Source organism: Diadema antillarum, unplaced genomic scaffold (genome assembly GCF_040938485.1).
Source record: "Diadema antillarum isolate AM-2024a unplaced genomic scaffold, OU_Dant_1.0 seq00000322_RagTag, whole genome shotgun sequence".
NCBI lineage: Eukaryota > Metazoa > Echinodermata > Echinoidea > Diadematoida > Diadematidae > Diadema > Diadema antillarum.
This window is the reverse complement of record NW_027271341.1, coordinates 474,816-501,190: the sequence shown is the minus strand read 5'-3', so window position 1 is coordinate 501,190 and position 26,375 is coordinate 474,816. Positions and strand designations below refer to the sequence as shown.

The window sequence follows — 26,375 nt, the reverse complement described above, 5'->3', positions numbered from 1 at the left end:
CCGAAGGTTTAAATCTCAGTCTAAAGTTAAATTAGTTCGACAATGGAAAGATGTTTGTTTTTACGATGGTTACAGTAGTCCGAAAGATGTCGTTTTCGGATGAACAAACTTTTCTTCTTCCTTTATTTCAGACGGGCCCGCGCCGTACAGAGCGGTAATGTTGCGAATCGGAGCACGAGAACAATTTCTTTTCAGAGTATAGCAATACAAATTTAAGCAGAACAAATATGGCGACTTAGGGAAGGAAAATCATGCATATTTCAACTCAGTCGGCACTGACAAATTCTCTCGACGGAATCATGCGAAATCACACACATATTTTTGCAACAACGCACTGGAATTTAAATCGCAAAGTTTAATGCAATTTTGGGGAATTTACGTTTGATATTTCAAATCAAGTTTAAAACAAAAAGTGTCTAGAAACGGGCCTAGGTTTCTGATCCCACTCTCTCAAAATCTCCCTAGAGATTTGGGAATTGTGCGTTGTCCTTACTAACCCGCGTGAGATTTATGCATGAACTAAAACAAAATTGTTGCTGATGTCAGTAGGCTTGTTTTGACAGCAAAAGGAGATTTGGGTAGCGATCCGCATCGTGATCCAAATCTTACTCCGTACAGGGGAAATTACTTTTCATTTATAAGTCGACAAAATGTCGACTTACGCGTAAGTCGACATTCGCGTAAGTCGACGTGTTTTGCTCAGTCCCGATTATGTCGACTTACGCGAGGTTGACTGTCTATATATATATATATATATGAACCACAAATATATCCAGTGTATACATATATATATATATATATATATATATACACTGGATATATTTGTGGTTCATTCAGAAAAAAAGGGACCATGATAGATTCTTCAGAAACACAATTTTATCTAATTGCATTGGTTCAAAGAAGCATATAATTAAGTATCGCATTTCCGTATTTTGACCTCTAACTTGATCTCCATTCTTTTTTTTTTCCATGAATTCATAATTGGGGTACACACTACAGTGTGCAACTATCTTAGCATGGAGTACGGGTACTGTATACGCCATATATTTTGTGAGATTTTTAACTTCATAAATTTTGCTAGTCAGAGGCTATTCCCGAATTCAACGACGGGCAAAAATATTTACTCCGATTCCTACATGAATATGATGTGCAAGCTTACATTTCTCCATTCATTAGCGTATTCCACAATCACATATTCAACCACTCACGAAATTGTCAGGAAGTCAAGATTCGCAAAAAATCAGACTTCCTAAACATACGGCGTATACAGTAGATAATGTAGTGCTTTAAAAATGCTCATTATCAAATTTATCATTATTTCTATCACTATCATTCCCATTACTATCATCATCATCAAATAATCTCATAAACCTCATTTTCACTATCATTTACAGGGATAAACTGCAACTTACTTCATCTGCCAGATATTCAAATTGTTCTCTCTCTGGCCCATATCCAAACATGATGGGCTGCCTCTGCGTTTCAATCCTGTTAGATCATAATACGGCAGAAACAGTCTGCTAATCTTTCATCATGATTATTTTAATGAAATGGATTCCCTTTTATCCTATAGGGTTAACATTTTATATAGCAAAGGAATTACACTGTACTATGGGCCATATCAAAGAAAAAAAAAGCATTTTAACCTATATCTAACCACCTGATTTAGGCAACAAAGATGCCACTGCACACCTACAAATCTTAATTTGTATATCGAATATTCAACTTCCTTTCACTTGCAGGATATTATGTTTGCTGATTTGGAACCTCTAGATCCCTGGATTATCAACTGGGTGGTACTTTGTTGAAAGAAGCTTACAGAATCAATTGCAGTTGCAGTTCATAAAGCTCTTTATGAACATCAGAGGTTCTAGAGTGAACACTTATCACTTGATGTTGATTACTATATGATCCTAATTCAGGATCAAAGCAGAATAACACTACATATATTTTACTTGACTCTGCATCATGTGGGTAAACACTTGGTTTATGGAGTAACATAAAAAAGAGCATCAACTTATGATCATGAGAGACATGGATGCAGTTTGCTTGCTATTTCAAGGGTCATCACAAGAGTATATCTCAAGTTCACCTTCCAAACACGCATTCTAGCAGAGTACTAATATTGGGGGCGGGGGACACAGCTTTGAGGACTTCCATGGAGGCATGGTTTCCAAATACATATTCCATCACACTGGTAAAAATTTGACCATGCATTTTCAAGAAGATAAAAATGTGAAGATTTGCCTCAAGTTGGTCTCCTCCCACCCCCCCCCCCCCTCATCCCCCGATCTGCCACCGAAAAAAAAAAAAAAAAAAAAAAAAAGAGACCCAGGGGTCTCTGCGCTCACCTGAGTATCGCAAGTTCACCTTCCATGCATTCTGGCAGGCTCTTACCTGAGAACATTGGAGACTTGTGGTGGGGTAGCTTTGAGAGATGGGGGCATGGTGTCCATTTGCATATTCCATCACACTGCAACTCATACTTGCAAGGTACACTGTACTTTATAGAATGTTGGACTATGCAAAAAAAAAGAAAAAAAAAGACTTAAAGCCCTATCACTTTTGATTCTTTTGATCGCTCCCCCCCCACACCCCTCCCCAAGTCAAGTTTGGTGAATATTAATCGAGGGTTTTCAATGATTATGAACATGAACAAATTACATCAATATTTGGACCCATTCCACCCCATTCCCTTGGATCCCATGGGGGGGGGGGGAGGCAACCCTGATTCTGCCATGAACAAACATGAAACAACAATACTGACTCATTGTATTAACTTACCTCAATCACTTCTTGATCTAGAGAAAATCTTTAAAGATTCCTTATGGGGGTGGGTTGGGCCCCCCTGGAGGCCCCCAGGTGGGGCATGGTGCCCATTTGATGGAATTGAGATTCTATCCCCCTAGGGATGCTACCTGCCAAGTTTGGTTAAAATTCATCATGGGGTTTTCAAGAAAGAAATGAACATTTACAATTTATGCCGCAATTTAAGCCCTCTGGGGCCCCCAGGTCGGGCATGGTGCCCATATGATGGGAATGAGATCTTATCCCCCTTAGGGATGCTACCTGCCAAGTTTGGTGAGACGGCATTTTTAAGAAAAAGATAAAAATGTACAATTTGGGCCCCATTAGGACCCCTCCCCACCCCCTTCCCCTGGGTCCCAAGGGGGGCACCACTGATTCTGCCATGAACAAACTCGAAACTACAGTCATCAATGTACCAACTCATAGTATTAACTTAGCTCTATTACATCTGGTTCTAGAGAAGAAGATTTTGTAAGATTCCTTAATTTTGGGGGGTTTGGGCCCCTCTGCCCCCCCCCCCCCCCCCCCCCCCCCCCAGGTGGGGCATGGTGCCCATTTGAACAAATTGAGATCCTATTCCCCTAGGGATTCTACTTGCCAATCTTGGTGAAAATCGGTCATGGGGTTCCCAAGAAGACGATGAAAACTGAAAAAGTTTATGCACGACGCATATATGCCGGACGCCGGATGAAGAGTGATCGCAATAGCTCACTTGAGCCTTTGGCTCATGTGAGCTAAAAATAGAATTAACCATCACAAATTCAAATTACACATAGAACCACTACTTTAGCTTATCACTTATGATTTGAGAAAAGAAGATTTGTAAGAGTCCTTAATTTGGGCCTTTGGCTGTCTCCCTCTCCCCCTCTGGCATTGCACATTGCTCTGGCATACATATTTGTTCCACACAGCAATATTTCACAAGTTCTTTACTTTGCAAATAAGAGAGAACTCATGTTAGTACTGAAAATAAAAACACCTTGAAATATGGTGTATAAAACCATTACCAGTATACAATTTGTAAAGGCAGCTACCTGTCAAGAGCTTTGGCTAAAATACCAATATTACTCTCTGGTGTTGGCATGGAAGAATGACCAGTGGGCACAGCATCCACACTCAGGTTCAGGGTCACTATGCCCTTCTCCACCACGCTGATCCTGAAAAGTGAAGTTGTATACATGTACATCTGAAAAGAAATATGCTCATTTGTGCACACGTCATATGCTCAATATAAACAAAATATACACACAAGCTATGTCTACAATGATGCTAAGATGAGATGTTTACAGCAAATATGTAAATTTATGTGTGTATAGCTGAAATTAAGTTTTTAAAGTTCTGCAATATTACCTAGAAAGTATTCTTATGTTTTACTCTGATTAAACTATAGTTGTACTGTTGTACATAAAAGCTTCAGCATGATGTTAAGAAGGCACCTTGGTAGATACATATGAATAACATTTTGGCCGACATACAGTGTATATTAGGCTGTGTAAGTTCAGCCAATATGCCCCTTTTTGCAATCTTTAGTGATATGATTGATGATTATGATATGATTCATCAATTTTTACAGTTACACACATCAGTATTGCAAATGGTCATATTTCAGGAAATGCTCCCCATTTTTCCCCAAGATCTTATGTCTATTTCTTTTTTAATGCTATGAACTTCAACTTTCAAAACAACTTGCAAAAAGCAATTGTTTCATTCGTGTCACAGAAGGAAAAGAACAAACTGTCTTTATCATGGGTAAACCAAGAATTCTTTCCAAAAAGAAAAAAAAAAGAGTAGAGACAGAAAATGAATAGATAAAATATGCAATGCACTGTACTTGGCCAATAAAGGTCATTTAACCAGTTCCATACGGGAACCTGTTGGCCTGCGTACTAAGTCTATGGGAATTTCAGAATTCAGTATAGAACAGGTGAACAATAGTGCTATGCACTGCATAGGTCATATGCTAGCTGGCACAGCACAGCAAACTGTGCTTGATCTGTTGCTTTTATCATTCTTACCCATATCTTATCAAGTACAATGCATACTAAAAAGGGGAAATTCCCCTTTATGTAGCATCGCTTCTTCAAGATAATGTAGAAATACAATTCTAAATTTTGGATTTGAAGCATTTCAAAGAATGTCTGTCTGGTCAGTTTATTTTCTTATAAAAATGAACAATGCCACATCTACTTACAATCCCACTGGTGTATTTAGACCTTTGAAAACATTGTGTGCCACAATAGTGCCCTCATCCAGAATAAAGTCAAACTTCATGTGTCTTTCCTCAAGCTTCTGAGCTATAACTGCTGCACCATTGTTACCGTATCCCTGTGAAACAACACAGACATGGAACAAATATTGATGAAAAATGTAACTATTGCTGTTTGGCAGAAAGAGCAGTACTATCATGATCTATTCCTGTGAATTAGAAAGTTTGGAGCTTTCTAAGGAAAGAAATGAGAAGAGGACCAAGGCATATGGAGGAGTTAAGTAAGCAAATGTCTAATAAGATTACAACTTTCACTAGCACTACATGACTGGAGACCGGTACTGCTGGCAAATTGTCACATACATAATACATTTACAAGTTTTGCTAATTGTTGGGATTAAAGAATATTTAGTGTCCTTTTGCATAATTTACAAGAAATATGTCATGTTCAATTATTAATACCTCTTCATCATGTCCAAATGCTATGTAGAGTGATCGTTTGAGTGCTTGCTTGTGCTGGAGACGAAATTCTAGACTTTCCATAATACCCTGTAGATGGAGGAACAAATAATAGAATTACAGTGTAGGTCCATAATGTCAAATACATGTCTGTGTAAACAATGAATTGCATGCATTCTTGCTATGTTATACTCTTTAAAGCAAATAAAATATGAGAGACTTTATACCACACAATGTGTTCTTTGTTGGGAAAACACACCCACACACTCACACACACACAATTGCAACCTGTAAGCTAGATCAGTACATATTGAAGCACACTTGGATATAAGTAGTCTGGGTCATTTGAATGTCAGAAAGATGTTCATCTAGCCTCCTACAGGTATATTAAAGAAGTCACCATCGTGTTTATCATGTAACTATGGGATTGCTTACATATTACTGTAAAAGATGTTATTTTCACATACAGATATTTTCATGAATGAGGTCATCGACATTTTTGCGAGGTATTGTTTTCATGATTTTCTAACTGAGGCTATCATAATTGCACTGATGCCTCTCCATTCATAATTTAATGTGTTGTTAAATTGTTGGCCTAACAGTGATTTGCAAAATTCAAGAAAATTAAACCCTCGTGAAAATAATAGATTTAACAGTACACTGAAATTGCTTTATATATGAATCATAACAAATTTCCACAGCTCTGTTTTTTTTTTTTTCAGTAACCATATCCTCAATACTATGTCTATGTACACATGACAAGATGGTCTTGCAATTTTTTCTTGACAGGACATATGTGACCCGCTACAACAAAAGGATCCTAAAGTTGCTGACGGGTGAGCCGAGAAAATCGGGTTTGAAGTCAGATCAGCAAAATCTGTCAAAACGTTCAAATTTCTGTTTTTAACATAATTTTGTAGTCTAATGTATCTTCTATCATCTGCCGAAATTTCGAAGCTAAATGATCAAAGGAAAGGCCTGAAAAACAGCATTTTTCTGGGTCATGCTTGGCTCGCCCGTCAGCGACTTTAGGATCCTTTTGTTGTAGCGGGTCACATATTTCCATTCAAATAGAGTTAAGATTGACTTTTACTCTATAGGTAAAAGTAGCTATATGTAGGTACCTTGATTCAGGACAGCTTTCCCTTTTCAAAAAAAAAAAGGAAGAAAATATCTCATTGAGAATGCACATATTAGGATACATATTAAGTTTTTATAAGGTATAATGCTAACAATACTCAAACACTTCATCTTGCAAGCTGTTGCAAGCTGACAGGTAGATGACACAGAGCTACCAAGTCTCACGCATTCTGCGTGAGACTCAAGCATTTAGGGGCCATCTCACGATCTCACGTATGACACCCATTTTTCACACGCATCGGGCAAAGTCTGCAACTTGGGCCTATAATAATGAGCATAGCTCAAAAGATTTAAGTGATAGTTGCAATTGAAGGTATATTTCCCTTTTGTCTTTCAAAATAAGTAAAAAATAGTCACTTAAGTATGCACCTGATCGGACCATTAAGAGCTCAAAATTGAAAAAGCTCCCTACCGTGGGAGGCCACAGGGGGAAAAAACCCCTCCCACACCCTCGGTCGCGCGCACATTTGCATGCCGAGATGCCGAGTCATGAAAATCTCACTCATAACATCTTTTTGAACTTGGCATCCCTGATGACATAAAGAGAATAAACATGAGACAATTGAAATCAATGAAGAAAAGTGAGAAAAATGCACACCTACACTGACATTTATTTGTTGTCATTACATTTCCTGAGATGTCAACCCCAGCAAACAATCTTTGACAATCCTCACGTGGGCCTGATATTGCACAATACAGACAAGTTTATACCTACTAATTTAGATAGCGATATATAGAATGCATGCGTGAGTGTCTGGACAAATTTGCATTTTAAGATTTTGCACACTGTGGGAATTCTCTCTCTACAAACAGAGTTAAGTTTGTCTTTCTTAGCTTTTAGGGTTCACGCAGATTTGTTCAGGTATGAATTTGCTTGAAGCAAATAAACAGTAGAAGACTGCACCATTTTGAGATTCTATGAGATGGTGAGATGCACAAGCATGTTTGATATATATGGGCCTATCAAAGGTCAAGAGGACTTATATGGATTGTAGATGCTAGAAATACATTTGTTGTATGTGTGCACTTGTGTCAGTGTATTGTGTGAGTGAATGTATAAAATGCTACCTTCCTGTTGCACGTGCTCCATATCACTGTTTTAAATCTTATCAAGAAACAGTGCTCAAGTTGAATATTTGTGTTCTCCAGTGTGATAACATGCACACCAGTGTAAATTTGGGAGTACCTACAATTTGTACCTGAAAATAAGACTGTGAAGAAAACTGTCACACAAACTATCCTAATGGTATCCATTCTTGAGTAACAGAAAAATAATGAACACATCATTTCATATTATGAAATTTCATTGGTTGGCACATTTCTGCAGATGAAAATGAATTATAATCCCCTTCCTGAATATCATGGTGGTACCTGGTGGTGCCTGATGCTTCCTTCAAATGGGTACTGATACATGCTGGTGCCGGGCAGAATCAATTTGGGCCTGGTACAAGCACATTGCATGAGCATGTATAGCCCATATAAGTATATTTCTCCTATGTTGCCTCAAGCTATCCATTACACTTCAAATGTTGACTCCTTTAAAGTTCAAGGCAGAATTGTACATTATGTAATTCTTCTCTTCTTTTTTTTTTTTTTTTTGGGGGGGGGGGAGGGGGCATCATTATTGTTTTATTCATTTTCATGTACATTGTGTGACATGATCTTTGTATTATATAATTCACTTTTCCTACAGTGCCTTGAGCACATTAGTCATGTGGAATTTGCACATTATAAGTACCCTGTATTATCACTATTATTATTATTAGGCGATACGGTCCATTGGTAGGGATCATTCCCGCCACTACTTGCTTTTATTATAGAACTTGAGTTTCGAGGGGTTATTTGCACCCGTTGAAGTCCAACAGTTGTCTTGTTGCCCCTCACCCATCCCCCCCCCCCCCATGCACACACACATTTCCACCTCCGCAGGGCAAAAAACAAAAACATTCAGGGAAAAATTACCAAAAACGCAAATGAGATTCCCCGAAAGTTCTGCCCACAGGTTGTTCCCGTCGAAACGGGAAGATATTAACACTATGACTTTGATTACCCCCTGCTCTTGCATCCACGCGGGCACCCGCGGGAATCCACGGCTGGTCTCAAGGCCTCGGTTTGTTTTGTGTTTTTTTTTATGTTTCTTATCCCCACGTTATGAGAGAAAAATAAGATATTTTCGTCTTCATAATTTTGCTCCCTCCTTTTTGTTTTTAATCAGCAAAACTTGGCTTGATATATCATATAGAACTACATCTGCTTCAGACTGTACATTATCATAATCAATATTAGGCCTACAATTATTGCTCCTATTACAGTTACTATTATATTATTATTATCATTATCATTATTATTATTATTATTATTATTATTATTATTATTGTTATTATTTGGGGAGGGGGAGATCATAGTCATCAGGTCTAATAGCCACCCGTGGGAGTAGGGTCTCACGACCTCATATTTTTTTTCTTTAATATTTTTCCCATGTTATGGAAGAAAGAAGAATATACATCACTGCATTCGTCTTCATTTGCTCCCTCTTTTTTTTTGTCACCAAAACTTGGTTTGATAGACCATAGAACCACACATTCTATTTCCACTTGCAATTTTAAAAATAGGCGGTCGGCAAAGCGAGGTTTTCCTCTACGTCCGCTCATCTTATGAATATGTATGATTACAGCAGCTCTGCAGTAAACGAATGGACACAGCTGCGAGTGTAATCTGATATGGAAGGGTACGATCGGCAAATATATTTAGCCGCGTCCTAAACAGTCTGCGTACAATGACATCGGACTTGAGAGCAAACGGCGAGCAAACTAAATGACGTACCTGAGCTGCATATAGTATTCTGCAGTTGTGCAAAATACAATTACATAACAACGTTCGTTGTTTTCATTTGGGGACGCCAATAATGGTGAACTGTACGTAAATGCCCTTGTAGTCCATATCATCACGCACACACAGATTCGTGTAACCATCGTCAATACATTCAGTACACGTAACAGGCGGAGGCAAAGGTACATCACAGAACTATACACACAGTGTAGAGTGTGTAGAGTTCTGCGAGGTACATTGTGTGTGTGCGTGCCTGTCCGCCGGAAGATGTCAGAGATTTCGCTGCACCATCATCTTTAGTATCTCCCAGTGTCTCTGCAAGCTAAAAGATGGAAGATCGAGAAAGCAGGAGGCCAGCGCAGGTACCGTGAATATTGAAACGCTCGGCTCTTTCGTCACGCACAAAAATGCATTATGCATATTGCTAATTAATTTTTTATTATTATTATTATTATTATTATTATTGTTATTATTATCATTATTATCATAATCATCATCATTGTCATTATCATTCTTATTATTATTATTATTGTTATTATTATCATTATTATTATTATTATCATCACCATTATTATTATTATCATTATCATCATGTATATAGTGTCATAGAGGTGGGTTTTTCCCAAAAAAAAATTATAACTTTTTTCCCCCAATGCAGATTACCAATACCTTGCACATTTTTTTTCCCTGCATGTCCTATTCTCAATAGTCAAATAGATTCTAGTAAAGTTCAATGCAAAAGTGAAATCTAACCCAAAATATGTGTCAGATACTATCACATCATTGTCTATTAAAGAAAAAGGAGAGACCTCCGGATGATTTTCAAACTTTTACATTTGAACAACTATAAATTAGTTAAACTGAGTACGGAGTTTCAGAATTTATAGTGATAGGGATGAGGAATGAGAATGTTTTCAAAATTTATAACAAATTGCAATGAACAAGGATGATGACATGGCAGCCTCGCCATAAGAATGCATGAGTTGGGGCTCAAAGAAGCAGAACAAAAGAATAAGGCATGCATAGATTCTTCACAGGTGAACTTGTTAAGCAGTATCGTAATGGAATTACACTGCTACATTTCTGAAATATGTGAGGCTCTGATGTCATCAACACTGTTCTGTGTAATTTGTTTAAGATTTTCAGTTTATTGGTTTCTCTGCTCAAGGACAACAATAAATTCCACGAATTTATACATGGAGCTGTCGATTTATATACTACATGATGTGATATTATGAAAATCGTCTGGAACGCCCTTTTAACAGATGATGGCAAGTGGTTTAGGTGACACATTATAGTGCAATAGCTAGTACCTGGTATATGCCTAGCATACACGATTTTGGGGGCCAAATTTGGCAACATCCAGATACGCTTGAATTCTCAGGTAAGACCTGGTTTTCAGCAAACTGGCCAACAATAAGACCTATGTGAAACCAATGACGAGCATATGCCTTCCGTATCACTAGCATATGATATAACAAAGGAAAGTGCATGCATAGCATCAATCCAATGGATGGTGAGTGCAGGAAACCAATGACCAGCGAATACTTTTTGATGAAAATTAATGTATTATATAGTACCATATTAAAGCTAATCTAATTGGCTATCAAACTAGTGGGTTAATATAAAAGGAACCTTTACACATGGGTGCACACATATGTTTTTGTCCTCCAAAGCACAAAGGTAATTGAGATGTTATCTTTCATTTGGAAATGCCCTCTAAGATAGCAATGATAACAAATGACCAGTTTAGCACAATGAGAGACATGAATGAAATAGCAAAAATAAGTTTTCAATCTCTTTATGTCTTTATTACCTCAAACAATAGCAAATTTTCAAACTTAAGGGAAAAATAAGAATTTTCTGTCAACTCAAATGTCAAATGACATAGGAAGTAAGGGCACAAAGATGATTAAATAAACAGAATATCTTTATTTCATTATATCAATTCAGTAATTTGAGAATTCATGCGACAAATTTAAGAGTCAAATATTATTTACATTTTTTGATAAGAGAAATCAATTCAAATTCCTACCATTTTTGTTTACATTGTTTCTTCTCTCATTTCTGTTGAATCTGGATTTGGCAGAAGACTTCTTCATTTTCCTCATTTTTTTACAGCTTTACATAATATATGTAACTTCATTCATGTTTTTTATTGTCTTAAATTTGTCTCTTTTCCCTTATTGTTACATGGAAAAGCTCTTATGAAGAGCACACATGAATTAAAACTTGCTAATTTTTTGCAAATTTTTACTTTTGTGCCTTTGAAAAGAAAAATGAAGGTGTTCACTCATGCGTAAAGTTTACCTTTTTATTGACCTACCAGGTTGATAGCCTTTCATATGGTACATAATACATTAACTTTAAGATAAATATTCTATGAGAAATATAAACTTGAAAAAGTGTTTACTTTCTTTCTTTGCTAAGTGTATTTACAGTGTGCTGCAGCAGCCATGTGATGGATCCCAAGTCTCTGAGTTTTCTCTTGACAAGCTGATTTGGTTTTAATAGTTAAGTTTAGCTTCCTTTTCTTTTCTTTACTATATTAACTCAATCGCCACAATGGGATATGCAAGTACAAAACACAAGCATGACACATGACATTAAACAACTTATGCACAAAATGTCAGTGGCGAGATCAATTTGCCGAAATTTAGCAAACACTATGTTAAAATACATAGTTTAGTATATGTATGCCAGTACGGTAACACTAAAGCTTAACCATACTGATTTTTAAGTTATGCTGTCCATAAAATCAATTATGGGCAGACAGAGGGAAGGGTGAATGAAGTGAAGGACAGAAGGACAGATGGATAAACAGATGGATGGACAACCCCAAAACATAGGCCAAATACTTCCAGCTACACAGATGCACAAAAATGCTGTTACCAGGGCAATGCATTGTTCAACATTAATAGAAGATGTGCACATCTAAAAATTGTATTGGTCACATGTGCCAAATATCAACTCAAATGCTCCAAAACCTAGAAGGTTAGCTCAATCCACAATATTTTAGCACAATTTTATTCAAAGTTAGTTGTTTGACCTGGTATACCATGATCCCAAATGTCAACAAGAATGTCAGCATTTGTAGCCTAAATTTATGATTATCTGTTCTATGCATACCAGCATATTGACTTTGATCGCAAGATAGAGTTTCCTTTACCTGTTCTTTTTGTTTCAAAACAGCATGTATTTTTGTCTAATTTACCTTTTTTTTTTCAATGTAGCAGTGCACTTGTTTTGCTATAAAATTCATATAAAGATGTACACATTAATGTACATGGCAATCAAGGCTGGGCTCACTAGAAATTGACTTTCGCAGATCTCATTCAGGTACCCTTATGGTGCATAACAAAAGAGTTTGTGAGCTCATCAGCGCACGCTCTATCCATATCTCATGTTCAATCCATATATAAGTTCAACGGTAAAAATTTGACTGAAATCGGATGAAAAATAAGGAAGTTATGACATTTTGAAGTTTGGCTAATTTCTGCAAAACAGTTCTTGGACAGTGGATATGAATATGCAAATGAGTGAGCTGACCATGTCGTACCCTCACAATTTTCCATTGATAGTGTGCAAAACAAAAAAAAAAAAAAAAAAAAAAAAATTCAATGTTTCTGCCATTGAAGTCTGAAACATGATGTTATTCCTGGATGAATAACTTCAGAATAGTGATCAGATAGATATAAGAGGATTTGAGCCTCGGGCATAAATGCGTTTGAATGAAAAACTTGAAATTTCACAATTTTATGTACAAACTATTTTAGCACATGTGGAGTACCAACCTGTTTATTCTTTTTCAATGGGCAAAAAGGAATTAATCTCATCTGGGAGCACTGAATTGTGGGAGGAACAGGTTCATTATAAACCAGTTATCATTATAACAATATTTAGAGCCACTTTCAAAATATGGCAAAATGCAGGTAAAATTTTGGCACTTTCACTTGACCTTTGACAACATGCCCTAAAACTTTCCCTACATAATCATTGTGTTGTAATGTATGCATACACACACAAAGTCTAATTAAAACAGTAACTACATAGAGGCAGTCATTTCCTGTGCAATTTTGGCAATGAAGGTGACCTTTGATCTCTTGACCCAAAACATCCAAAGAGAATCAATGTTGGGCATTACATGTATGTGTACTATGTATAACGAAGTTACCCCAAGATATGTCATAAAAAAGTGAAATTTAAGCATTTTCATTTTACCTTGACCCCATGACCCGCCACTTCTTCTTCTTCTAGTTAGGTCTGCCTCCTTCAATACGCTGAAGATTCTTGCAGACAGTGTGTGTTTGCCGTAATTCACATCCATTTGAATGTTATTTGTACCGTAAAACATGATATATATACTCGCGGCATGAAAATTGGTAATTCACGAATTGGATGCGACGGCTTTTCTCTTAGCATGAAATTTTCGCGACTTGCCACTGGTATCCAATGCATACCGTGTGAGGCAAAAACTTTCGCGTGCATTTTAATTTCGCAAATGCTGCCGCTCGCGAACTTTGCGAAATTAAAATGCACGCGAACATTCCTCGTTTTACAGTACATCATAATACAGTTTATTTACAGATATTTACAAGCTTGCACATAGATGTACATTAGATAGAATGAAGAAGAAAGACTAGCCACTATTATCATGAACCGTCAGTCAATTACAAAAGGCTCCCTCAGATGGTGCTACAACAATTTCCGAGGACAGGGAATTCTAGCTCCTTATTCTCAGAAAGAACAACTGACGATGCGATTCAGTTCTTGAGTATGATATCTGATAGGAATGTGGTTGGATGGCTCTCATCGACTGGGTAACCTGCTTGATATTATAGTCCTGTGCCAAAAGATGAGCAAGATTAATGTATATTTTGTACATCATGAGAATCTTTACTTGGTATTACATCCATGTGTATATTAAGTTCATGAAAACACATTCAGGTATTGCAGAGATGAGGGGAAGTAACCTTTGGCCTTGATCATGTGTGCCTAAAAGTCGATAGGCACAGCTTTGTCCACTCATACATACATATGTGCCAAGTTGCATTTGGATACCATGAATGATTCTTAAGTTATGTCAACAAGGACACTGATAACAGACAGATGGACAGACAGACAAACAGATGGACATCCCGGATACATAATGCCTCCAGCGACACTTCTTGGCAGAGGTATAACTAAAAAGAAAATGATCTGCTCATCATTGTCTGGTGAGACATTTTCAATTGCTCTTGACACTTGTATGTGCAATTCAGGCCTCTATTTTGATCTTACCATGACACAGTGCTTATCATCAATGGTACCTCTCCCATAGATGTAGCCATCAATCTCCTTTCCTTCAAATGGGGGATGATCCCAGTTTTGGTTGCTAACTGGAACTACATCCAGGTGAGCTGCAAGCATGTAGGGAGCCAGCCCTGGCTCACTACCTTTGACCATGTACAGAAGGCTGTGTCCTCCAATAACCTCTTTGGTGATGAGTGGTGAGGAGTGAATCAAAGGAAAACCTGAAGCCAAGGATTGGGAGAGAAGGTCCAATCACATGTTATGTCACAAAAACGTTGCTGCCTGGAACAAATACAGTGCACTCTCGTTATAACGAAATGCTCAGGACCGACAATTTTCTTTCGTTGTAACGAAATTTCATTATAACCGAACAAATACAATATATAACGAAAACAAGGAAGCCACTGGGTATATCACATTCTGTTTGATGAATACACACCATACATTGCAAAAGCTATGTGAAATGGGATGGTACCTTTTTAATTTCGTTTAAATATTACGTTTAAAAGAGAGCATAAAGTTGTTTGTATTGTCACACATGTATAGAAAATGATGGTTTAGGATTCAGCTACAGTTCGCTATTCCAAAGGTTCATTTCAAAGTTCGTTACTCCGAAGGCTCCTTATTCCGAAGTTTCGCCATTCCCAGGATTCTGAAGGTTTGTTCACCTGAAGCTTTGCTCTTCCGATGATGCGTTATTCCGAAGGTTCGTTGATCGGAAAATGAAATGAGGTTCGTCATTCCGAAAATTTGTAAATCAAAAACTGAGAAAGGTTCACTATTCCGAAGGTTCATTGATCGGAAAATGAAATGAGGTTCGTCATTCGGAGGTTTGTAAATCAAAAACTGAGAAAGGTTCTCTAATCCGAAGGTTCGTTGTTCCAAAGGTTTTTTAATCTGAAAACTAGAAATGTCGCTCTGGCGACTGGTATGCCTCCGCCATAATGCATGATTTTCCCAATAGGTCTAGATAGTACATGTGGACAATGTGTGATTACATTTTCACAAAATTGGCAAAATATTGAAATGACAAGTTTGTCACAAATGTGTTGAATGTTCACCTTCCTTGACCTAGGTTTAATTGGATGAATAGGAGAGCATGTATCTAGGGATTTAAGGACTTTAACTTGACTTTGACCCATTCATACATTTAGGCATTGAGTAATTTTCAAGGTACAGGTGTGGAGAAAAAGTGCAATTTCTGAATTGAATAGTAAATTGTTACCATTTTCATCTGGCCCTTGACCCTAAAATTCATAAGATAATCACTTTCAGGTAGAACATACATAATATGTACTAAGTTTCAAGATAACTTGAGCCACTTCCGAGATATGGAGGAAAAAGTTAGTTCAGCACTTTCACTTGATCTTTGACCTTTTGACCTTTAAGGCAAAAAAAGAAGAAAAAAAAGACTTCCAGAGTATTTCTATTAGGTTACACATGCATACACCAAGTGTAAAAAAAAAAAAATAATAACCCTGCTGGCATTGCATAAATATGAAGGAAATAGTAAAATTTTGCAGTGTTGCACTTGACCTTTGACCCCTGACCTTTGACCCCATGAACTCTACATTCTCTAGATAATCACTTCCAGTCAGTACATGTGTTATAAAGATACCTTGAACAATTTTCCAAGGTACGGAGAAAAAAAAAGAAGTTTTAATATTCTTACTTGACCTTTTGACCTTTGACCTTTGACCTCATGACCCAAACTTTCACCAGAGAATCTTAATTGGGTAATACATGTATACACTAAGTTTCAAGAAAATATCTTCAGGTATTCAATAGATATGGTAGAAATAATGAAATTTTATGTATTTGACCCTGACCTTTTGACCTTTGACCTTTGACCTCATGACCCAAACTTCCACCAGAGAATCTTAATTGGGTAATACATGTGTACACTAAGTTTCAAGAAAATATCTTCAGGCATTCAATAGATATGGTGGAAATGGTAAAATTTTATGTATTTGACCTTGACCTTTTGACCTTTGACCTTTGACCTCATGACCCAAACTTCCACCAGAGAATCTTAATTGGGTAATACATGTGTACACTAAGTTTCAAGAAAATATCTTCAGGCATTCAATAGATATGGTGGAAATGGTGAAATTTTATGTATTTGACCTTGACCTTTTGACCTTTGACCTTGAGCATGTGCACCCAAAAGTTGATAGGCACAACTTCACCCCCTAATACACATACATGCCAAGTTTCATTAGGATACCTCAACAGGTTTTGATAGTTACCTTGTCCACAAAATTCATTACGGACGGACGGAAGGACGGACGGACGGACGGAAGGACGGACGGACGGACAACCCGAAAACATAATGCCTCCGGCACCACTTCGTGGCGGAGGCATAATGAAATAAGGTTCGTTATTCTGAAAAAGGTTTGTTAATCAAAAAGTGAAAAAGGTTAGTTATTTCTAAAGTTTGGTTTTAAGATGATTATAAGGTTTCTAATTTCTAAGTTTTGTTAGTGGACTCACCTTTTTTTCACTTTTGGATTAACGAAACTTTTTTTAAATGTTCCGATTAATGAACGTTTGGAATTTCTATCATTTTCGGACTAACGAACTGTCATAATAAGAACCACAATTCATTGTCGGATTAATGAACCTTATTGATAATGAACCTTTGGAATAATGCCAAAATGTTTGTAATGACAAACCCTATTGCATTTCCAAACTAACGGACATTTTAGGTGTATCAGAATCTGTGTGTTTTGTAATAAAGAACCTCAGAACCTCAATAACACGAATAGTTATTTAATTTCAGATTATTGTATTACAACAACGCTAATTCCCCTCGGAAACTGTGCGTGACAAACGGAGCGAACACACAGTGATGTGAAGCGTTCGCCCATGGAGAGACGCCATAAATGCTTGTTCTGCTACATATTATCAACAGCGATCTGCATTTCGTTATAACGGAGCACATTTCTTTTGTTTTTCTTTGTCAGTGGCTCTCGGAAAAGACTTCGTTATAACGAAAATTTTGCCATAACCATGCAAATTTTGTACTATAGACATTAATGGTAATAATTTTGGGACCAGAAGTTTTACTTCGCTATAACGAAATTTCTTTATAACTGTATTCGTTGTAACAGGAGTGCACTGTACAGCAATCAACTCAATCTACAAAGTGCTTCTCAATTTAGTAATTTTCTTGCAAGATGTTTTCATCTGTTCTTTGGATTCATATGAAGCATTTCAACAATTCATATGCACAAATTAGCCTAATTTCCACAATTCAAATGGGGCTTGGGTAACACAGAAATGCATTTCCTTTTCTGGAGCATGGTGTAGATTTTTGCTTGATCAGTAAAACATTTTACAAATAAAGTGCAAGTAACACCAGCTTTCCATCAATTAAAAATCCCTCAAGATTAATAAAAGTATGAGAAGAGACATCTTCAAACTTCACAAGAGCAAGTAGCAGGAATATAGTTATTGCTATGAAAAACACAGTACTGAGTCATCATTCTTAAAACAACATACAATGTAATAGAGCACATGTGCACTTAAAGAATGAGGAACTGGACATAAATGTGTTCATATCTTTTTTACATATGCTCCAATACATTGCTAATTTGCAGGTTGACAGCCCATAGAGCTGAACAAGTCATACACATCAGGTTTCAGTTTATCTTTTTTTCTTCTGTATGACATATTTCCCATTATTCTCTTTAACCTCTAATAGTACAGACCAGTGGTCACGGTGCAATATTGGATGGCAGTACTTTCCAACTTTCTTGACAATATCAGTCAGGTGGAAAACCCTAACAGCTAGGTTCATGGATGCTAGCTAACAAGATATTTTAATAATCAGTTCATGACAATGGCTGAATGCTACCATCATACTTATCAGCTAATGGAAATAGGTGACCAGGATAAATAAGCCTGTCACTACTGTTTTTCCCTGCATTCATCTTGGTATACCACATTATGACTACTTGCTTCTTTCTAAAAACTCATGCATCCTGGTTATCTCTTTCAGGTCTGTTTGATTCATGCCAGATGTAACAGTTTGAAAACGTATGGCTTCCTTAAACCGCTTCTTCAGGCCAGAGTCAGCTTGGATGAAGTCCGTGTCTAGAGGGGTGCACTTCGTCACTTGGGGCTGCATTGATGGGAATGTGACTGTTCTGATTAGAAAGATGGCAGCAAGTGTAAGGACAAGAAGTCCCAAGAGTTTGCAGATCCGCCATATTACAGCCATGATTCCTGAAAGCTTCACCTCACTGTCTTGATGGATGAGTGACAAGATCTATAAATCTGTGAACAAAAATGTATTACAAGAATGTTTCACGAGGTCACTTGGAAATACAAACATTATCACAATATAGACTTCATTGTGTATCGCATGTAGTACAATATATCATAAATATGGGACTATTGTAAGGTGTAAACACGCTTAATAATTGCGCTACTTATTTATGCCAACTTATATATATCTGTTAAGATATTACTAGGAAGTATGTCATTTTCTTCAGTTGGTTAGCTTGGGAATGTCTGTCTAACTAGTGGTAAAATTTGAAAATCATAAGTTCCTGGCAACATTTAATGAAATAGTTAGAGAAGGCTGAAAGTGGGAGAGCAACACACAAATTTTAGTTGTAATGCTGATCAGTGCTTAGAAAACATTTTCCTACAGGATATTTCACCACTGTTCAGCATCATTTGTGTACTGCAATCTTGTTCATTGCACTTTGTAACTCATCCCACAGGCACCCACATAGTACACTAGCTTTACACAGCTCATTCAAATTAATGACCTCTAGTGTCGAGTTGTTTATTGAAACTTAATGACAAATTGCCCTTCATCAATGTAAATAAGCACCAATTACTCTGTATTTCAGAAGTAGCCATGAGAAAAATCATGGGCATACTATACACACAGATGCCAAGTCTAAAATGTATGACTGACAAGATTTTGAAGTGCATGTAGATGGCACAATTCTTTGAGAAATCTTTGGATTATTTATTTTGAATGATAAAAAGCTGTAATTTGTAAGATACAGAAACAAAGATTTACAGATAAATAAAGCTGTACAGCTATACTGATATACAGGAATACACATACTGTATACAGATATGAACAGCTGTAATATGTTAAAAATACAGAATGATGCAAAGGTATCCTCCAGTTAACAAGACAATTTTTACAGATAAGGAGAAGGGTATCCAGAATTGAAACACTTCACATGAAGAGTAAGGAATATTGTTCTGACTTTACCATACAGTACTAAAGAAGACATGATATAGGGCTCACACCTGTAAATAAAATGGACTGTCCCAGACCCCTTCACAAATTCGTACCAAAGATACCAAAATAAATGAAGAAAAAAATTGATTAAAAATCAATGATGTAGTTTGGCTAAAAACTGAATAGCTGTAGATATTGAGTATGAATTCCTCTACAAACTGCATTTTGGTTGGAAGATGAAAGCTTTTCTGATGGAATTTGAGGGGACTATATTTCATTGGGTACGTGTACGGAAAATAGGTGATTTTTTGAGTGACAAGAACTCGTAGTCTGGCTTTGCGGACCCCTGGACAGAATTAGAGCAGAACAACCCACCCTGGAAATCTGATGGATGAAAGGTAATATCTCACTTATTCAGGTTAGTGAAGATAAAACACCTCATTTCTCCCAGCTATTTCACAGAATTTTTTGAAATTTGAATTTTAACACACGTCTCTATGGGGAATTATTTACCCGTGTGAGCCCTATAGAGAATGCACGCAATACATGCAAGTCTATGGGAAGTATTCATCCCATACCAGCTCTGCTGGTCTATGTTGATCTTGTATTGTGTCAGATCTCTCTTCCTCCCTCCCCCTTCTCCTCCCTACTCCCCCCCCCCCCCTCCCTCTACCTCTCTCCTCTACTCCCCCCCCCCCCCCAACTCTATCTTGCTACAATTTCTTTTCTTAATATTATGTTCTTGTGGTACTAGATCTTAGTAAATAGCAGTCATCAGTATCACACAACTTTGAATGACTTCTTGTATTGTGTATCTTGTATTGTGTCAGATCTCTTCCTCCCTCCCCCTTCTGCTCCCTACCCCCCCCCCCTCCCTCTACCTCTCTCTTCTACTCCCCCCCCCCCCCCACTCTTCCTTGCTACAATTTCTTTTCTTAATATTATGTTCTTGTGGTACTAGATCTTAGTAAATAGCAGTCATCAGTATCACACAACTTTGAATGACTGTGTTAATCTTGTATTGTGTATCTTGTATTGTGTCAGATCTCTTCCTCCCTCCCCTTCCCCTCCCTACATCCCTCTCTCTACCTCTCTCCTCTACTCCCCCCCCCCCTCCTCAACTCTGCCTTGCTACTATTTCTTTTTTTAATATTATGTTCTTGTCACTAGATCTTAGTACATAGCTGTCAGTCATCAGTATCACATAACTTTGAATGACTGTTATTTTAATGTATTTCTTTGTTTTGGCTACCACTGAAACAGCTCAAAATACATAAAGTTAGTCTGTTTGACAAAACAACGTCTTATCAAGTACTTTGTAGGCTATAAGGTGATGATGACACACCCACAATCAAGGATAACTGCCTGGATCTATGTATTCATCTTATGAAGAACTGATCAAAACTGCAAGATTTATTTAAAAAAAAACCCTAAAGGGCATGATTTTCTAAAAGTGTCCCTTTGAGAAGCTTTATAATCGTTGAAAGTGTAATTTCTCATATGATGTAGGGGCAAATATCATAAAAAACACATTTATGATGTTTGAAAGTCAAATAAGAAATATGACCGCCACTATAGAGAATGCACGCAATACATGCAAGTCTATGGGAAGTATTCATCCCATACCAGCTCTGCTGGTCTATGTTGATCTTGTATTGTGTCAGATCTCTCTTCCTCCCTCCCCCTTCTCCTCCCTACTCCCCCCCCCCCCCCCTCTCCCTCTACCTCTCTCCTCTACTCCCCCCCCCCCCCAACTCTATCTTGCTACAATTTCTTTTCTTAATATTATGTTCTTGTGGTACTAGATCTTAGTAAATAGCAGTCATCAGTATCACACAACTTTGAATGACTTCTTGTATTGTGTATCTTGTATTGTGTCAGATCTCTTCCTCCCTCCCCCTTCTGCTCCCTACCCCCCCTCCCTCTACCTCTCTCCTCTACTCCCCCCCCCCCCCCCCACTCTTCCTTGCTACAATTTCTTTTCTTAATATTATGTTCTTGTGGTACTAGATCTTAGTAAATAGCAGTCATCAGTATCACACAACTTTGAATGACTGTGTTAATCTTGTATTGTGTATCTTGTATTGTGTCAGATCTCTTCCTCCCTCCCCTTCCCCTCCCTACCCCCCTCTCTCTACCTCTCTCCTCTACTCCCCCCCCCCCCATCTCAACTCTGCCTGCTACTATTTCTTTTTTTAATATTATGTTCTTGTCACTAGATCTTAGTACATAGCTGTCAGTCATCAGTATCACATAACTTTGAATGACTGTGTTATTTTAATGTATTTCTTTGTTTTGGCTACCACTGAAACAGCTCAAAATACATAAAGTTAGTCTGTTTGACAAAACAAAGTCTTATCAAGTACTTTGTAGGCTATAAGGTGATGATGACACACCCACAATCAAGGATAACTGCCTGGATCTATGTATTCATCTTATGAAGAACTGATCAAAACTGCAAGATTTATTTAAAAAAAACCCCTAAAGGGCATGATTTTCTAAAAGAGTCCCTTTGAGAAGCTTTATAATCGTTGAAAGTGTAATTTCTCATATGATGTAGGGGCAAATATCATAAAAAACACATTTATGATGTTTAAAAGTCAAATAAGAAATATGACCTCCACTATAGGGCTCACACCTGTAAATAAAATGGACTGTCCCAGACCCCTTCACAAATTCGTACCAAAGATACCAAAATAAATGAAGAAAAAAAATAATTAAAAATCAATGATGTAGTTTGGCTAAAAACTGAATAGCTGTAGATATTGAGTATGAATTCCTCTACAAACTGCATTTTGGTTGGAAGATGAAAGCTTTTCTGATGGAATTTGAGGGGACTATATTTCATTGGGTACGTGTACGGAAAATAGGTGATTTTTTGAGTGACAAGAACTCGTAGTCTGGCTTTGCGGACCCCTGGACAGAATTAGAGCAGAACAACCCACCCTGGCAATCTGATGGATGAAAGGTAATATCTCACTTATTCAGGTTAGTGAAGATAAAACACCTCATTTCTCCCAGCTATTTTACAGAATTTTTTGAAATTTGAATTTTAACACACGTCTCTATGGGGAATTATTTACCCGTGTGAGCCCTATAGTAACACCATGTACAAGAGGATTTCACTTGTTACGCATGCGAGAAAACCCTGTTGCTGGCTTTTAGCTACCGATTCCAGCCACCCACCCATCAGAATAGAGCTTTACCAAGATGTAGTTTTTTTTTTTTTGTTGCCAGACCTTGATTACTTTTCCAAATTCTGTCAGAACTCTAAAAAGCTCAATAATCTATTTCAACATTGCATGCAACTGTGTATGTGGTACATATCATTGTTTTCATATTGTGAATTTGGCACATCTACTGATGTTCGCATGATGAATACCTTGCAAAATATTGATTTCTATAACAAAAATGAACTGTACTTAATAGCACAATGAAAACATGTATCATGGTCTCAATAAATCACAAAGTTTTATTCTGAAAAGGGATGATATTCTTTTTCATTTCAAAAAGAGAGAAAGCAGGTGAACAATCCATATCATAATTTCTTTATTCATCTTCCTCATAAGGGATATATAAAAAGTGTAAATAAAAAAAATAAATAAATGAAATGAACAAAAATAACAAAATAATATATATTCTTTTTTACAATTATTCAGCAAAGTTTGATCCCTTTTCTATCATCTTTGTTGAGTTGATAAAATACAATAACTACATCTGAAGGAAAGAGGGTTTGCCATTCTGACTTCATACTAAAGAATTAAAGGGGAATTCCACACCAGTTATATGTTAGTTAGAAAAGGGGGAATAAAATTTTATAAGCACAATATATTTGTGAAAATTTGGTCAAAAGCAGAAATCAAGGAGTGTTTATCACAAATAGCAAAAGATGTTCATAGATAAATTTCATAAACTATATCGAGATGTACTGTTTTTCTAGTGTAGTAAATCACAATTCTGTGGAAAAGAAGCAGTAGAGTTAGGTTGTCAACTGAATTTTAGAGTGGGCAAATTGCCCATAGGAAACTAAGATTGAAGCTTTAAATCATGTTAGTAAAGTTGACTCTCAGCTTGTACCATTTCTTTGATTTGGTAGGAATGCGATTGTTGGTGAAGTTGACTACGGGGATTGCACTGTTTCTTGGATTTGTCAAGATATGGAACAAAAAAAAAAAAAAAAAAAAAAAAAAAAGTTGTATTCCCAGAGGAATTAAATAGTTCTTGTGTATATATACATGCGTTAAGAGGGATCAAGAGCTCTTTTGCATATGTGCATGGCCATGGAAGTTTTCATGTGCACAGGCCAGAGATCACATTGTTTTGAAATGAATGGCCTAACCCTTGCTTGTCAGCTGATGAGGAACCACAATCAGTGGACTTGATGTGACATAATTTCATGGCAATTTAGCATACTGTAGAACATGATATATTCGCGGCATGAAATTTTTGCGAATTTGAGCCGACGGCCTCTTTTGTGGCATGAAATTTTCACGAATTGCCACTGGTGTGCAATGCATGCAGTGTAGACAATAACTTTTGCGTGCATTTTATTTGCGCGAATCTTGGCGCTTGCGAAATTCACAAAATCAAAATGCACGCGAACATTCCTCGTTTTACAGTAATTTTAGGCCGCTTCAAGCATAATCCCAGGTTTATCGCCGGTCACACTGGTACATAGTCAATGACAGTAGGGATCAACTTCATGGCAATGGACCTTGTCTGTAGGATCTGATGTTAAAGTTGTAAAGGGTTTCGCTTTCTTGGAGGGAGTGAGTCTGAAACTTGTAAAGGGATCGTATAGTTTTGGTTGAGACCTAATTTCAGGTTTCTAACATTTTTTGGTGAGATAATGAGAAACCTCTTATGAAATATGGAAGAGAATGTAATTCTATGAGGAATTCAACGTTGATGAAAACTGGTTTTGAAATGGTTGAGATATCCAAAAAAGAGTGATTCTAATAAGCGTGGGACCCACACTTTATTACGATCGCTTTGTTTTACTTTGTTTTTGGATGTTTCAGTCATTCCAAACCTGATTTTCATCAAATAAACTTTGAATTCCTCTTAAAATGGTATACTCTGTACTATATCATAAGTGTTTTCTTGGTATCTCGCAAAAAGATAAAAGCCCAATTCTCATCTCCACCAATACTGTACCATCCCTTTAACTGGGAGGGCAGTCATGGGAAAGGTAGCTCTGATTCTGAATGTAAAGTCAATTTTGTGGAAAGTTTTGTGGAATTTTTTGCTGCAATAAAAGTGTGCAGGCCTGACATACACACAAGTTGAAATCTCCCATTTTTTTTAATATGCATGAGGACTCAATGAAATGAGAAAAGGAGAAAGACATAAAGAACCCATGCGGAGCATATCACATTATAGTGATCCACGTCCTACTAGCTGTGTTTCTCAGTGGATCACTCTTTTCTATTGCTTTATTCATTTTTTTTTTACAGTTGCAAATTGTGCTTTATCTTGTTACATAATCATGAGTAAATATATTTTGTATTATACTTAATGATTTGTCCTTTTTCAAATTGTTTAACAATTGATGACAAATGTGTCACTTTGTATTATATATTTTCTTTTACTGATGGAAATCAAATATACTTGAATAGAATTGAATTATATATCAGAGATCATGCCACATGGGAAGCTTCAAAGCAAAGAAATGTATAAGCTAAATTTAGATCATTATCATATGACCAGTGAGTCTATCCAGACCAGACCATACCTGTACATAATCATATATGGCAGGCTAGATGAAACCTTGAGTAGCAATTACTGATGAACTTTTGGTCAGTAACCTGTGTGAATGTTATTATTATTCTACATTCTGCCTCCATGACAGAGTACTTGGTACTAAGACAGCTTTCACTAAGTGCATACTGTACACTGGTAGGCAGCTATATGTACATATTTGTACAGTATTGTTTGTAATGTATGTATACTGTGTATGTATGTACATGTAGGTCCCTATGTATGTATAAATTCATATCTTGCTGTGCTACATTTTAAAGACACACATATTACTTTTAAAAGCATGTCTAAATTTAATCAACAAACCTTGGGGCCGAATACTTCATACCCCTTTCAGTAACTCATGCATTTTGGGCCAGCTCCTTGCCCGAGCTAATTTACCCATGCTAGGCAGTAAAAATTGCGTTCAGTAATTATAGCAGAGCCGCGCTACTTTTATGAGGACCCATTCACAAATTTGGCCACGTAAGGGATTAGTACCATGGTAACTGAACGCGCACTCTGTCGTAAGGGATGGCCAGGTAATTGTGACCTTTGACCGCGCAAGGACCTTTGGCTCTAGCCAGGCGCGCTGCTGTCGTTCATAAACTCTTCAATCAGCGCCAGGCGCGAGCCTGGTCCGCTCCTGGTGCTAGTATATGTCAGGGCCATCAAAATAGCATAGCATGG

At 37.1% G+C, this 26,375-nt stretch overlaps 1 protein-coding gene across 1 annotated transcript in view; it reads right to left on the bottom strand.

The window, feature by feature from the left end:
- LOC139730611 (N-fatty-acyl-amino acid synthase/hydrolase PM20D1-like) overlaps positions 1–26,170 on the bottom strand; it is a 61,684-nt gene extending 35,514 nt beyond the window's left edge. Inside the window, exons 1-7 of the mRNA XM_071641468.1 lie at positions 26,035–26,170; positions 18,698–19,015; positions 14,723–14,955; positions 5,477–5,563; positions 5,000–5,133; positions 3,843–3,965; positions 1,413–1,488 (exon numbers count right to left, since the gene is read on the bottom strand). Coding sequence (XP_071497569.1) covers positions 1,413–1,488; positions 3,843–3,965; positions 5,000–5,133; positions 5,477–5,563; positions 14,723–14,955; positions 18,698–18,959 — 915 coding nt within the window. The 5' untranslated portion in view covers positions 18,960–19,015; positions 26,035–26,170. The remainder of the gene's footprint in view (positions 1–1,412; positions 1,489–3,842; positions 3,966–4,999; positions 5,134–5,476; positions 5,564–14,722; positions 14,956–18,697; positions 19,016–26,034) is intronic.
- Positions 26,171–26,375: the final 205 nt, after the last annotated feature.